General features: G+C 43.4%; 1 protein-coding gene across 7 annotated transcripts in view; it reads right to left on the minus strand.

The window, feature by feature from the left end:
• Positions 1-13,729, minus strand: part of SP100 (SP100 nuclear antigen) — a 185,221-nt gene that overhangs the window by 28,771 nt on the left and 142,721 nt on the right. For 2 of the 7 annotated variants that reach the window (XM_081143136.1, XM_081143138.1), the window contains exons 2-9: positions 11,583-11,742; positions 11,229-11,397; positions 8,722-8,802; positions 7,324-7,386; positions 4,178-4,327; positions 3,651-3,734; positions 893-1,039; positions 368-442 (exon numbers count right to left, since the gene is read on the minus strand). The exons of the other annotated variants lie outside the window; for them this stretch is intronic. In XM_081143136.1, coding sequence (XP_080999262.1) covers positions 368-442; positions 893-1,039; positions 3,651-3,734; positions 4,178-4,327; positions 7,324-7,386; positions 8,722-8,802; positions 11,229-11,397; positions 11,583-11,742 — 929 coding nt within the window. The remainder of the gene's footprint in view (positions 1-367; positions 443-892; positions 1,040-3,650; positions 3,735-4,177; positions 4,328-7,323; positions 7,387-8,721; positions 8,803-11,228; positions 11,398-11,582; positions 11,743-13,729) is intronic. 7 annotated transcript variants of the gene reach the window in all.

Here is a 13,729-nt window from a genome sequence, read left to right on the forward strand (position 1 = left end):
TCTATAGAAATTACTGTAGAAACCCAACACTTTATAGGCATAGCAACTAGTGAGTTTTAAAACAAACTCATCACGTTGCTAGCTTATTTCTACTATACAGTCAATATAGGGTACATATGTTGACTAATAGGAACCATCAATAGATGTCATCCTCAAAAATAGGCATGTTTATTTAATAATTACATAAATAATAATTTCTTATCTTCCTGCATTTCTCAAAGAGGTCAAGGTAAAATAAATGCAGAGAATGGGATTCCAGGATACACTGGATCCATGGTACAGATGGAACTCAGAATTGACATCTTGGGAAACAGTAGCTCTTAATTCAGATTCCTGCAGCCCAAGCCTTGAGCTCCTACTGCCTTACCAGCCTTCCTTCTTTGTTCCCTGGTGAAGGCTTTGGAGCGGTCGTCTCCATCACTGGAGTCCTCACTGCTGATCACTGTGCAGAGGAGAAAAAGCCCTTAGTGTCTCAGGGCGGGGCCAAGGAGCCCCCAGACAGGAGACCCCCTCATGAGAGCTCTAGGAAGACCTGGAAGCTAAGCTAACTCAGGTCCCCCTGGTCTGTGCCTGATGTGTGTGACCTGCAGGTTGCTCCAGAAGGTGATGAAGTTCAGGGGGCAGCTTTGGCCGCCCTGCAGCACTCTCCTCACCCCAGCCCTCCCCCTGCCTCCTGCCTCCACCCTCAATCCACCTCCCACCCCCACCCCCATTCTACCTCTTCTCTCTTTCTCATTTTGCCTCTTCACTTTCCTCTCGCTCAGAGCACTTCCCCTCCTTTCCTGCCTCCACCCAAGGTGACTTGGATCTCCTCCGTAGGCAGTGATGACGTGCCCCAGACCCTTGCCCAGTATCTGGGGTTCACATCACACATTCTCTCAGTCAGCTTTACCTATTATGTCAGATTCGTGGTTATAATTAGTCCTTGTTTGGGTTTGCTTTTCAACTCCTGAATTAAAAAATGGCTTTTCCTTTTTTATATCCACCAGGCATACAGAACAGGAGTTTATTTTGATTCCATGGTTGGGTAGCTCCGCTCCTGGACAAAATTATAATAAATGAAGCATTTCACTTGTCTCCCCTAAGGGAGTGAGCACCCTCACTGCAGTCAACAAGCCCTTCGCCCTGAAATTTCCCTGCAGGGAAAGCTCCCCCACCCCTTCCCTGCTGCTCAGCTCTGTTCTTTCTTTGTGTCTCTCTTCACTCTGTTTTTTTAAATTTTTTTTATTTTTAGTTTCTTTTTACCTATTCTTATCATTCCTTGATAATTTTTATTTTTTACTTTTTCAAAAATAAAAATCATAATTGCAGTAAACATACATGGATAAAAATGGGTAAATAATATATTTTGAATTATTACAGAGGAAGCATATCTGAGTAACCATCACTTTGGTCAAGTAATATTGGATTCTAACACCCTAGGAGCCTCTTAGTGATGCCTGCCGCTAACTGTTCCCACCCATCTTGCTCAAGTTAACCATCACTTTGACTTTTAACATCACAGATGATTAATTTTGTCAGTTCTGAAATCTATATAAATGTGTATAAATGGAATCATGCCCTCGGTATCTCTCTGCCTCTCTGCCAACTGGTTGTGGGGATTTGATGTATTTTCTCAACATTATGTGTGTTATAGTCATCTGCATTTATTTTGCATATTTATTTTCACGGCTGAATAGTATTCCATAATAGAAATTATCCATTAAAAAAATAAAAGCATTGGAGGATTATACCAAACTGTTTCCCAAAAGTGTATGTAAAGGCAGAGATTTAGTTGCAAGAGCTTGGCAAATTTGAGTAACTAAAAGGAGCTTGTTCAGTGGGAAGGTGGCACGAAGGATGGGGAAATATGAAGCTGTGGTAGGTGTCCTTTAATCACCACAGCACGCAGTGCTAGAGCCACAAGATGGTATTGGGATTTAAGCAGTAGAGCCATAGGACCTTGTTTGAATTTTTGAAACACTCATTGAGCTCCGATGTGGAGAATGGATCTGAAGGGAGCAAGGTAAGAAGTAGCCCAGCAGGAGGCTGTAGAAGTGAGAAGTGATGGGAATCTGGATTAGAGCGAGTATGCTGGGGATGGAAAAAATGGAAGGCAGGAGATTTTCTAAAGTTGGAATTGACAGAATTGGCAAATAAAATCATGGTTGTTTTAATCCACTAAGTTTTGGGGCTATTTGTCACTCAGCAGTAGATAACTGATATAGCCTCCAATAGAGACGTCCATTAGATCTTCCCATAAAGATCTTCAGGCACATGGTTGAATGAGCCTGGGTGACACGTCTGGGCTGGAGATGTGTGTTTAGAAGTCAAAGATCATAAATGGTGACTGAAGCCATGGAGAGGATGAGATGCCTGGAAAGGGGCCATTTTTTTTTTCTTTTTAATTAATTTTTTTAAATTGAATTCATTAGGGTGACACAGGTCCACAAAACCATACAGGTTTCAAGTGTACGGCTCAACAAAACATTGTTCTCAGACAGAGGATGTATCAGATGCTAAACTGATAAAAATAGACACTACACCTGATTTTAGTCAAAAGGCCGAGAAGCAATAGGAGGCCTACTTTCACCTGAGAAGGTTCCAGGGCCATTCTGATCATTCTGGACACCTCACCTTCTTGATGGTATTATGAACAGCCTCTCGTGCTTTTTTCCCTGTGACTGTCTCTCAAACGAGACAACGTCTTGTCTGCGCTCTCTCTTTACTTGGTCCACTCTCCGCTGGCTTTTTACTCAGTGTTCTTTACTCTTCCTCTAAGTTGTCCACTTTGTGCCTCCAGCTCAGTTTTCTATTTACTGCTGTTCCTTCCCTCCTGTGTTTTTCTTTCTTCATACTATTTTCCTCCACATTCTTATAACTTTTCCCTCAGGGCCCAGCAGGGTCAAGGGTGATACAAATGGGGTGCCCTGGACACAAGAAGGTGCTGAGAGTGAGACCCTCCTTATCTGTGCCCTAGGGTGTCCCTTGCCTCGCTCGAGGCCTAGCCCTGTCCCCTACCTGATTTTTCAGTTCATCCATCCTCTGTTATGGTTCTTATTTTCTTCCCTTCTATCCCCGTTTCTTAATTAGTAATATGACCCATGCCTCTTCTCTATCAGTTTTGTCTTTCCATATATTTTCCTCATCTCAAGCATTCGGATCACCACCAAAGTTGTCCCCCTGTTCCCTACATCAAGTCCCTCCACCTGCTACTTCATTCTAAAGGTCCTTCACTTGGCTTCCTTGCTTGAAAATCTAACCAGCAGCATCACTCACGACTTCCATGTTTCTGTTATAACTTCTAAAAATGAAGCTCAACTTACTTTGTTTTCACCAGCTCCACAACATGGCACTGTTTAGATTCCATGTCAGGGTATGTGAACTCTACCTCACTTTTGTACACTGTGGCTTGGTGTTCCCAGTCCACCTTCTCCACAGTCTCTCTGCGTTCTCCCCCAGGGAAAGTCCTCTGTGGAAGAGCTTAGCTCTCTTCCTCCCTGGCCTCTCTCACCTGTTAAAAGCAGCCAGAGGCTGTGCACAAGGCTGTGTGTCTTGGGTGGTATTTAGGTGGGTGGGGGAGAAGTTACTATGGGGAAACAAAGGAAAGCTCCTCTCTTGTAGAAAAACAAAGATATACTTAGATCATTGGTAAGGTGGGTAATACTTACTTTCGTCATCGGAGGGCAATGGGCTGGGTGCCTCGGTTTTTGCATTTTCATAATTTCCTTGGATGGGTACTTGTTTGCAGGACTCTGAAATAAAAAACATGACAGCTGAGGTCCCACAGAGCCTTGCTCTGCCTATGACCATTCTGTTGAGCCTCATCGGCTTCTCTTTCCTTCTCCTGTTCCTACTTAGAGCCTGACAGCACATATGGTCACCTTCACTCAATGGAAGTGTTTGTGCCTCATTGATTCCACAGGCAATCTCTTCCTGACTCATTTTAATGTTTGTTTCTGTCTCTCTTCCCCAGAGAGGCTCTGCAGCTCTTCACCCTTTGCCTCTTAGCATCTCTCTCTTTCTCCAGGTTTCTCCTATCAACATATCAGGCTCCATTACTGCGCTCTGTGTATCTGTGTGGTTGCCCTCTTTTTGTTAATAGATATCTCCATGAGTCACGCCTTACTTCATTCTGTGCCGCCAGCAAGTACCCCTCGGCCCCTCCACACTCATCAAGCCAGCCACTCATTCTTACCTGCGGGCTCAGACTCTTGGGCACGTTGTTCGTTTGCTTGTTGGCCTCCTGGTGCATCTTTGTTGTTACAGGTCGTACCTTTTCTCTTCACATTTGTCTGTTCTGTTTCACGGCGGTCCTCTGAGGGTCTATTTTCAGCTGTGGCTGTACCTAGACCACATTTTGTTTCATAGATATTTTATTCGTTCCCTGCATCAATCAGGGTCTAACAGGAAAATACAAAGCTCTCAGCTTTAGAGCAGAGGGAATTTAACCCAGGGCATTAGTTATGCAGCTGATGGAAGAGCTGAGAAGTCCAAATGCAGGAAGGCCACAGCCTGAAGAACAGTCAACAGAAAGCTAAGGGGGCGGAACCAAGGGTGAGCCCAGGAGCCAGGGCCACAGGGTAGGTGGAAGCTGGGCCATGGCTGACCTGCCTGGTGGGAGGTGGAGTCATGGGAGATGCAGCTGCTGCCAGAATTGCTGCCCATGGCAGGGGTGGGGAAACGCGTGGTCTTTCCCTTGCTCCCACTCGCCACTCTCTTGCTCTGTCTCCCAGCTTAGGAACCCAGCAGGAAGCAGCAGCAGGGGAGGTGACAAGCAAGACTGCAGGGGTCTGTGGCCGGAGAGAGAGGGCAGAGCAGAGCAGGAAATGATAAGGAATGAATCCCGGGGTACACCACCCAGGACCAGCGCACCCCTTCCCATGGTAAACCTCCATCGACCCATCCCACTCTGTTCCCACCAACCTCAGTAGTGTATGAATGGACAAATATTTTTACAGTGCAGCTTAGAGTTTTTCACTTAGTGCTATTTTCAAAGGAAAGTAATTTATGTAAAGTATGATTTAAAAATAATTCCCCTAATTTTAATATAGAATATGAACCCTGGTGCATTTTTATGCCACATCCACAGTTCCTTAGAGCCTCCTCTTGGGGTGGTGGGGATGACACACAGCCCTTAGCTTGCCTGTGCCTGTCACAGTCATCCACTCCTGCTTGTTGTGCATCATTTAGGTTGTAGGTTAAAATTTCTTTATATACCTTGTTCCCCATCACTGAGATACTCTGAAATTTCATTTCCAAGCAGGGTTGCTCTAAGGCCACATTGTGAGTTATAACATCATTGCCTTACACACACACACACACACACTCTGAATCTCCTCTCTGCTCGTTACTTGTTACAATTCCTTCCTCTCACCTCTTTCTGTTCCCACCAACTGCACTGGTAGGTACATGGCTAATATGGATTCATACATTTTTAAAAGATATTTTAGCCCTGCCGGGCGTGGCTCAGCGGTTGAGCGTCAACCTGGGATCCGGGCGATTGGGGTTTGATTCCCAGTCAGGGCACGTGCCCGGGTTGTGGGCTTGATCAATGACTCTCTAATCATTGATGTTTCTGTCTCTCTCTCTCCCTCTCCTCTCCTCTCCTCTCTCTGAGATCAATAAAGATACTTTAAAAAAAGATTTTAAAATTCAACTTTTTGAGTAAATGTGATTTGCTAAAAATATAACTCTGCTTTCAAAAATCACTCTGAAAGTTTTTTGTTTATAAAAATGTATTACTAATTTAGAGCACCTTTTCTTCAATAGCACATCCCACAGGAAGCTACATAATAACACCTTCCATGGTGCAGGAAGTTCCCCAAGTCTCTTCCACATCACTCATTTCCCGAGGAGAGTCATGCGACAAACCCATGAAACTTATTATAGACTAGTGTGCTCTGGGGTGCTCTGAGGTCCTCAACTTATTTACCTAGGCCTGAGGTTGGTATTGCTCTTATCATTGCTTTTCCAAATAGCCCACAGTTTAACATAGTGGTTAAAAGCTTAGACTCTGGCCCAGATACGAATAATAATGATTTTTAAACATAGTGATATTAACAAATGCATGGAACCCTGGCGAAGTACCAGGCATGACTGTGAGTGCTTTACATGACATCACTTTAAAAATCCATCACCCTGTGAAGTAGGTACTATTATCACCTCCATGCTATAGATGAAACTGAGGGACAAAGAGGGGAAGTCACTTCCTCAAAGTCACAGGGCAGAATTTGAAGCCAGCTGTGGGTCACCAGACCTCCTGCTCTAGGGGTTAAGCCAGAGGTCAATCCCTAGTCTCAGTGGCTGAACTTGCACCAATAGCCAAAGTCTCAGCTGATTCTCTGTCCTCTGAAAAACGTGGATGATACACGATCACTTTATTATTTTTTTAATCTTCATCTGAGGACATGGTAATTGATTTTAGAAAGAGGAAGGGAGAGAGAGAGAAACATCCATGTGAGAGAGAAACATCAATTGGTTGCCTCCCATGTATGCCCCAACCGGGGATGCAACCCGAAACCTCGGTAAGTGCCCTGACCGGGAATTGAACCCTTGACCTTTCTGTGTATAGGACAATGCTCCAACCAACTGAGCCACACCAGCGAGGGCCATACATCATCATCTTAAATGTTTGAGAAGATTAAATAAAACATTGTCTGTATTGCTATAAGGGATATCGTGACTGATCAGAAAATTAACTCTTTCTGATCAATATCTTAAATTTATAATACTTTGATTTAATAACATTAGTAAGAGTGTTATAGATTAAGGGAAGGTCAAGAGTTGTAAACAGTGGGTATTGGTTGCTAAAGTACTAAAGTGTTTTTCTGGAAGCTGGTCAGGTGCTTCGTGGGCAGTTTCAGGCCAGCTGCTCGGAGGTGATGGGAGAGGGTTGGCACAGGAGGCGCATGGTGTCCATGGCCCTGTGTGAGGGACCCAGTAGTGGAGAGACCCTGATCCAGGAGGAACACACTCATCACCCTTACCTCACCACCCTCACTGCAGTGCTGGCCACTGCAGGATGTGATGTCAAAGCAAGGCTGTTGCCAGATGCAAGCAAGACAGAGGCAGAAAATCATGAAGCCAGGTGCATGGGCGATAGATCCTGGCCCAGGCTGTTAGGAGCTGGCAGCAAGTGCATTTAAGGAATGTGAAGGGAGCAACCCTCCCAGGCAACCAGGTAAATGAAGACTCTGTTATTTAAATCCTTAGAGAAACTGCAGATGCAAAGACAACTATTCTGGGCAATCAGTACTGAAAAGAAGCTGCCCTCCCACCACAGCACCGGCCCGAATGGGACAAGAGCAACCAAGGATCACAGAACAGTCAACAGGAACAGACCATTGCAATCTGAGGGATGTGGGTGGATCCAGGTCAGGCATTGATATGAGCTTCCACTAGTTCCTGGGAGAAGAAATGAGAAGTTTATTTCATAAATTGAAGTTTATTTCAGAAATCCCATTCTCCCTTAATTCCCTTTTAATCTTTATAAAGTAGGACTTGAGGACCCCCCACCCCCAGGTATCAATACAGAGGCCATCTGGGCCTGGAGGATTCCACCTGACTCTTGCAGTCAGGCCCAAGTCCCTCTTTGGGCTGAGAGGGCATTAGCCGGTCCATCTCACTGAGTGTTTCCCATGAGCACCTCTGGTAACTGGCAATGGCTTTTCATGTCACCCATGGCCATAGTGAACCTGTTTTTGTCTCCGGAGCTGCCCCTGACTGGTGGCCTTGCCATAGTTCCTACAAAGTCCTGGTGCCTCATCCCACCCCCTTCACACCACGCTCTCCCTCTGAATGTCTGTTTCTCTGTCTCGTTGGCCTTTTACGAGGGTCAGTGCCTGATTCCCCTGCACCTCCTCCAGCTCCTGGTATTCTTCTTTCTGTTTCTTTCTCTCTGCATATGTTTCCCTATTTTTGTTTCATGCTTCTGTCTTTTCCATGAGATTATCTGGGTGTGTAGAGGGTTAAGAATACTAGCTGTGGGTTCAGAATGCCTGGGGTCATCTTGCTCATTTGACCCCCAGGCCAGCTACATACATGGTCTCTCAATATTTCAGTCTCCTTCTCTGCAAATAGACAGAGAGTGATACTTCCTCCCAAAGGCAGCTGTGAGCACTAAGCCCACGACTGTGAGAGCAAACAGTCAATAAGTGAGCTCTTAATATGATTATTTTTTGTGCCCTTTACCCCCTTCTCCTGTTTTTCATTTCCTCTTTCTTCCTCTCTCTCAAAATACCCGCATCCCTTTCTCAACACCTTGTCACTTCCCCTCCTCTCTGCCTACAGGACTGCCCATCTCCTTGAAGGTTTCTGCTCTTGAACAGCACCCCTGACAATTAAAGCCATTCCGCAATCTGCCGTCATTAGGGGTCTGCTCTGTGACGATGACCTGGACCCACAGTTCTCAGCCCTTCACAGCTTCACACTGATCTTCTCCTACGGGGGTCTCTCTAAATCACAGTTACTTCCCCGTCAGCATTCTCTTTAAATCTGGCTTCCTGACACACTGGGTTCCCGTTTCTCTGTCTTGGTTATTGGGTTTATGGTCTCTCGTCACAGCTCCTCCTTCAGGATCAGCCCCTGGTCAGACTCTCATGTGAACAGCCCTCCCTGCCCTCTCCATGCTCCTCAACAGTTCTTCCCTGATCCCCAAACTCCACTGAGGACTCAGGGCCCACCTCCCCTTCTCCTTTCCTCTTAGCAGATCAGAATTGATTTTTATCTGGTTGCAATCACCTTGTTCAAGGCTTAGTTGGGTGTTAGGGTTCTCCACACTCTCTTCATCACTGTCTTGTTGACAAAGTGCTTCATGGACCGCTGAGAAGATGGAGAGAGAAGAAGGTACTTAGATATTCCCATCAGAGACCAGGGACATCATCTTAAATTTACACATTTAGGAGTTTCCAGTCCTTGGGTCACTCAGAGCTCATTGGGTTCCTATCCTCATGGTAAAGTTCCCCATCATCCCTGAGATAGAATAGAGGACCCCCAACAAAGGAGCCCCTCGAATATCAGGAAAAAGAAATTGTGACAATATAGTGAGCCTGTTACTCATGTAAAAAGGTATCGTATGGTTGGGAAAGAAAATATGAAAATAAATACTGGAAGTGAAATTTGTTTTCTGAACTGTTCCCACTGTAATGAAGAAACAGAGGGGATACCTCAGTAGAAGGACTAGGATCCTAGAGAGATCCGTGTGTATAAAAGGAAAAGCCCAACAGCTTTAAAGATGGCCTTGGAGAAGAGAAGGGTTGGACTTAATTGGGTCAGGGAAGGGCAAGGGAGGCCCTGGGGAGGGAAGTCCGCACAGTCCATGGAGAGGATCAGAGCCCCTATGATGCAGGTAGTAAAGGTACCTGCCATTGCCTCTTACCCATGTTTTGGGACATCCTGGATACAAATATGATGTTGCCTTGAAATTTGTGACTAGGTATTTGACTTCTTCCTTTTTTCCTTTTCTGACTAAATGACTTGCTGGAGAAACAACTTTGTTCTCCATAAGTAAGATTATTATTGACACAAGTCAATAAGCCACATGCTTCATACGTGCTTTGCATTTTTTCCTTGCTTATAAACCTGGTAGTATCTCTTTATTGCCTATCTATAAACTTCAAATTGCTTAGCTTTCTATACTAAACTTTGCAAAATCACCGTCAAACTTATTTCTCTTGAATTAGCTCCCACAGTCTGCTTCTCACGCTCTGGTTGAGCCAAATTAAATTTGTCTTTCTTTCAAAGACACAGTAGTCTTTTTCACACTCTATGTCTGATCCCATAGCATCCACTCTCTTCAGGACAGGTGGCCATTTTTCTTCTAATATCTCTGTCTCTTATCTGGAGAACTCCACTGAGACTCCATTAGAATAAAAGGTTCACTTAGGCAAGTAAATTATCTATTATCTATCATCTATCTATCATCTATCTATCTATCTATCATCTATCTATCTATCTATCTATCTATCTATCTATCTATCTATCTATCTATCATCTATCTATCATCTATCATCTATCTATCATCTATCATCTATCTATCTATCTATCTATCATCTATCTATCTATCTATCTATCTATCATCTATCTATCTATCTATCTATCTATCTATCTATCTATCTATCTATCTATCTATCTATCATCTATCTATCTCATCTATCTATCTATCTATCTATCTATCTATCTATCTATCTATCTATCATCTATCTATCTATCTATCTATCTATCTATCTATCTATCTATCTATCATCTATCATCTATCTATCTATCATCTATCTATCTATCTATCTATCTATCTATCTATCTATCTATCTATCTATCTATCTATCATCTATCTATCTATCTATCTATCATCTATCTATCTAGATACAGTAGAGCATTCTCTTAACTGGGTACCATTAGAAAGTATAAATTATGCCTTCTCAGAATAAATTTGAGAGTCATACCTATACTTTTATATAGCATCAGAAGTAGTCCCTGGCAGAGCACTAGGTTTTGTGATTCTATAATTAATGTGTGTTTCACTCCTTGTTGAGAAATTAATAAAACCATTTCTCGTTCTTTAAGCAAATTTGACTTTGGGTTAATTTTCTTGCTCATTACTCTGGATACCTGATAAAGGTGGCCTCTCTTCTGTGTGAGTAGGCCAACACTGAGCTTAGGGGCAAAAATGACCTGTGACTGTAGGTAGATAAATTGTGTGCGTACTAGGAGGGACTATATATGAACTATAAGCCATTTATGATCTTCTTTCAATCTGTTGACTCTTGTAACTCACCTGACCTTTGTGAGATTCTTGAAAGTTATGACTACAGAATTGTTACATGGGACATTAACTCCCATGGGCATGGTGTGGCTAAATCAGGGTGGAGCTCACAGCTAAGCTGTTACTTGAAGTAGGTAGTAGTCAACTTGGTGGACTGCTGTGTGGACAGCTGCAAGGGGTCCCACAGAAGAGCCCAAACTGATGCTGCCCTGTTTGGATGTTGTGTTTCCTGTCATTTGTCCTTCTAAGTAAATCTGATGCCACTGTGGCTCTGGTTGTCTTGTGACTCTAAATGCCTAGTTAAGCAGAATGCAAGTCGGGTTTGTACAGTAGCTATTATACCATAGGCCTTGAGGAGGATCATGATGCATCTGCTTTCTTAACCGCTACATCCCCACTGTCCAGCACCGTGTGTGGCACATGGTAGGAGCTAAATATATACTTGTCAAAAAAAGGTCATCAAGAGGTAGGTAATAAATCTAATTACCATTTTCAAAGCCTTTATAAATGTTATTTAAGTCAGGGTATTCCTGTTTGTTGGCCTCGCTGAACAATGCGTCCAGAAGTGGCAGCTGAAATGTCTTCTCCAGTTGACTGAGAACATTGTACACTACTCTCTGCACAGGGACCAGGTTTCTACAAGATTCTTGACAATCCTTAAAAAACAATAAATGGAGAAAATATAAACACAGACTTCCAAGTTACAGGAGAGCCCTAGGAAGTGATTTTGTTGTTAATGTGTTACAATTTTCCTTCACAGGTACTTTCACATGTAAAGTTTTAGAATTTCTACATATTTGTATGGCTACTAAGTGACTGTAACATAATAAACTTCACTTACTTCATACATTCTATTGGTGATGAAGTCACGGTCACGAAGAACCTCAAGGAAAGGAAATTCCTTTTTTATTGCTTTTGAAATCTCGACCTTATGTCTTCTGAAGTGATTGAATAAAATGTCACGGATAAACCTGTCATCTATGCTCTGGTCTGCAGGCATCCTAGGGAGAAAGGATATCATGTGACAATGGTCACCAAGATTCCAAGATGCTTGTGGAGGCTGTAAGATTTTATAAATGAAGGATAGGCTGTGAAGAACCAACATACGTAAAGTAATTGGTCCTGAGTAGAGAAGAAAGTAAATGGAATTAAAGCAATAAACGAAGGTTTAAAGGAAGACAGTGTGGAGGTTAAGAAAGACTTAAACACAGAGCTGAGCAGTCCAGTCCAGTCTGTCCTGGTCAAAGCCATTGTAAAGATATCATCACATATCTGGAATTTTTTTAATTAACATTTTTAAAATTTGTACAAAATTGAGATGGAGTAAACAGGTCATCTACAGAAGTAAAAAAGAATGGAATAACAATAGAATCTAACCTTGAACATGCATCTTAATTAACAACTAACGGAAAATAAATCTCAGAGATAAAAACAAGGTGTCCCCTCTCTGACCAATGGCAGCTAGGAGAAATACCACTCCGCATTATAAAACTAGTTCATAAGTGAAAAGATGTGGTTTGATAATGATATGATGTAGTATAAATTGAGTATGTCACAAGAATATCCTCATTTCTTCTGGGACTCCTGCTTTGTCTTAATATAATTCTTTCTCTACTTTGTTATATATGGTGAATCCTTTTCTGAACTTCAGAAATCACTATTGTTTCCGGTGAAAGTAATTGTAAACCTGAGTCTGTAACTCTGGTTATTAGTTAATTATTTTATTACTATGATAATAATATTTTAATCAACATCTTGTATTCCTAAATGTTATGAAGACTCATAACATTTTTTGTGTGTGTCAAACCAGAGAAGAATTATTGGCACTTTCCAGTACCTAATACACACATACGCATCAGGAAATAATAACGTCACATTATTGTATCAAATTCCTGCGGGCAAACGTTTCTGGTTAAGGATGGGAGATTGAAGACAAGCATTTGTCTTCTCTTTCATTGAGAATCCCACTAAGATGACAATAAAGGGGCTGGGTTCACAGGGACAGAGGGAATGGCGGAAAAAATGAGTAGATGAAAGATTTCAACCAAAATCTGTAGGCCAAAACGTGGTGAGAGGACAGTAACTGCTGGTGTGGGGGGATGCTCAGTGGTCAGGGAGCAGCTACGCGCCCTTGTGACACCTCGAAGGCGGGCAGGTGGGCAGGGAGCACCCTGCTTACCACTGACGTGCCACTTGGCAAATGCAGAGCGGAGCAAGCGCACCCTGTACCCCGCAACCCGCAGGCCGACGCCTGGAGCCGGGCAGGCCCGAGGCACACACTGACGCTGCTCCTGGGGTCACGCCGGAGTGGCAGTCACCCAGGCCTAGCGGCTCACTTCTGCTCGTCGCCCATGCGGTGACGGTCACCAGCTGTCCCTTTCCACCGTGCGGAGGCCCCCCGGGGGTTTCCACCACAATCCGCTTCTTCATTTTCCCGCCGATGAACATTTGGGTTGATTGCGTTTGGGACTAGCGTCAATAAAGCTGCTGCTGCCTTTTATGGGGGGTGTCTTCATTTTTCTTGGGGAAAGCTAAGGCTGGAGTGCTGGGCGTTGTGCGGGAACATGTTTGACTGTTACAGTATCTGCCAAATCGGCCTCAGGGCCCGTTAGACGCAGCCTTCCTTGCTCGGCCTTTCTAAGGTGCGGTGCGCCTCGCAGACAGCGTCAGTGTGTACTTCTTTAACGACCGATTACACTGATCGCATCTTCATATGCTCCTTGGCAATTCATATATCGTCTGTTCAAGTCTTTGGCCCATTTAGATTATTGCATTGTCTTTTACTACGTAGTCATGTGTAGGGGTTTGTTATCTATGGTGGAAAGAAGTGTTTTGTTTGATTTAAGTATTGGAAACATTTCCTCCCAGTTTGCCTTTCATTTTCTTAACTATGTCTTTTGATGAGAAGAATTTTTTTTTTTTTTTAAAGATGTCTTTATTGATTTCAGAGAGAGGAATGGGGAGGGAGAGAGACAGAAACATCAACGA

Source organism: Miniopterus schreibersii (genome assembly GCF_964146895.1).
Source record: "Miniopterus schreibersii genome assembly, chromosome: 7".
NCBI lineage: Eukaryota > Metazoa > Chordata > Mammalia > Chiroptera > Miniopteridae > Miniopterus > Miniopterus schreibersii.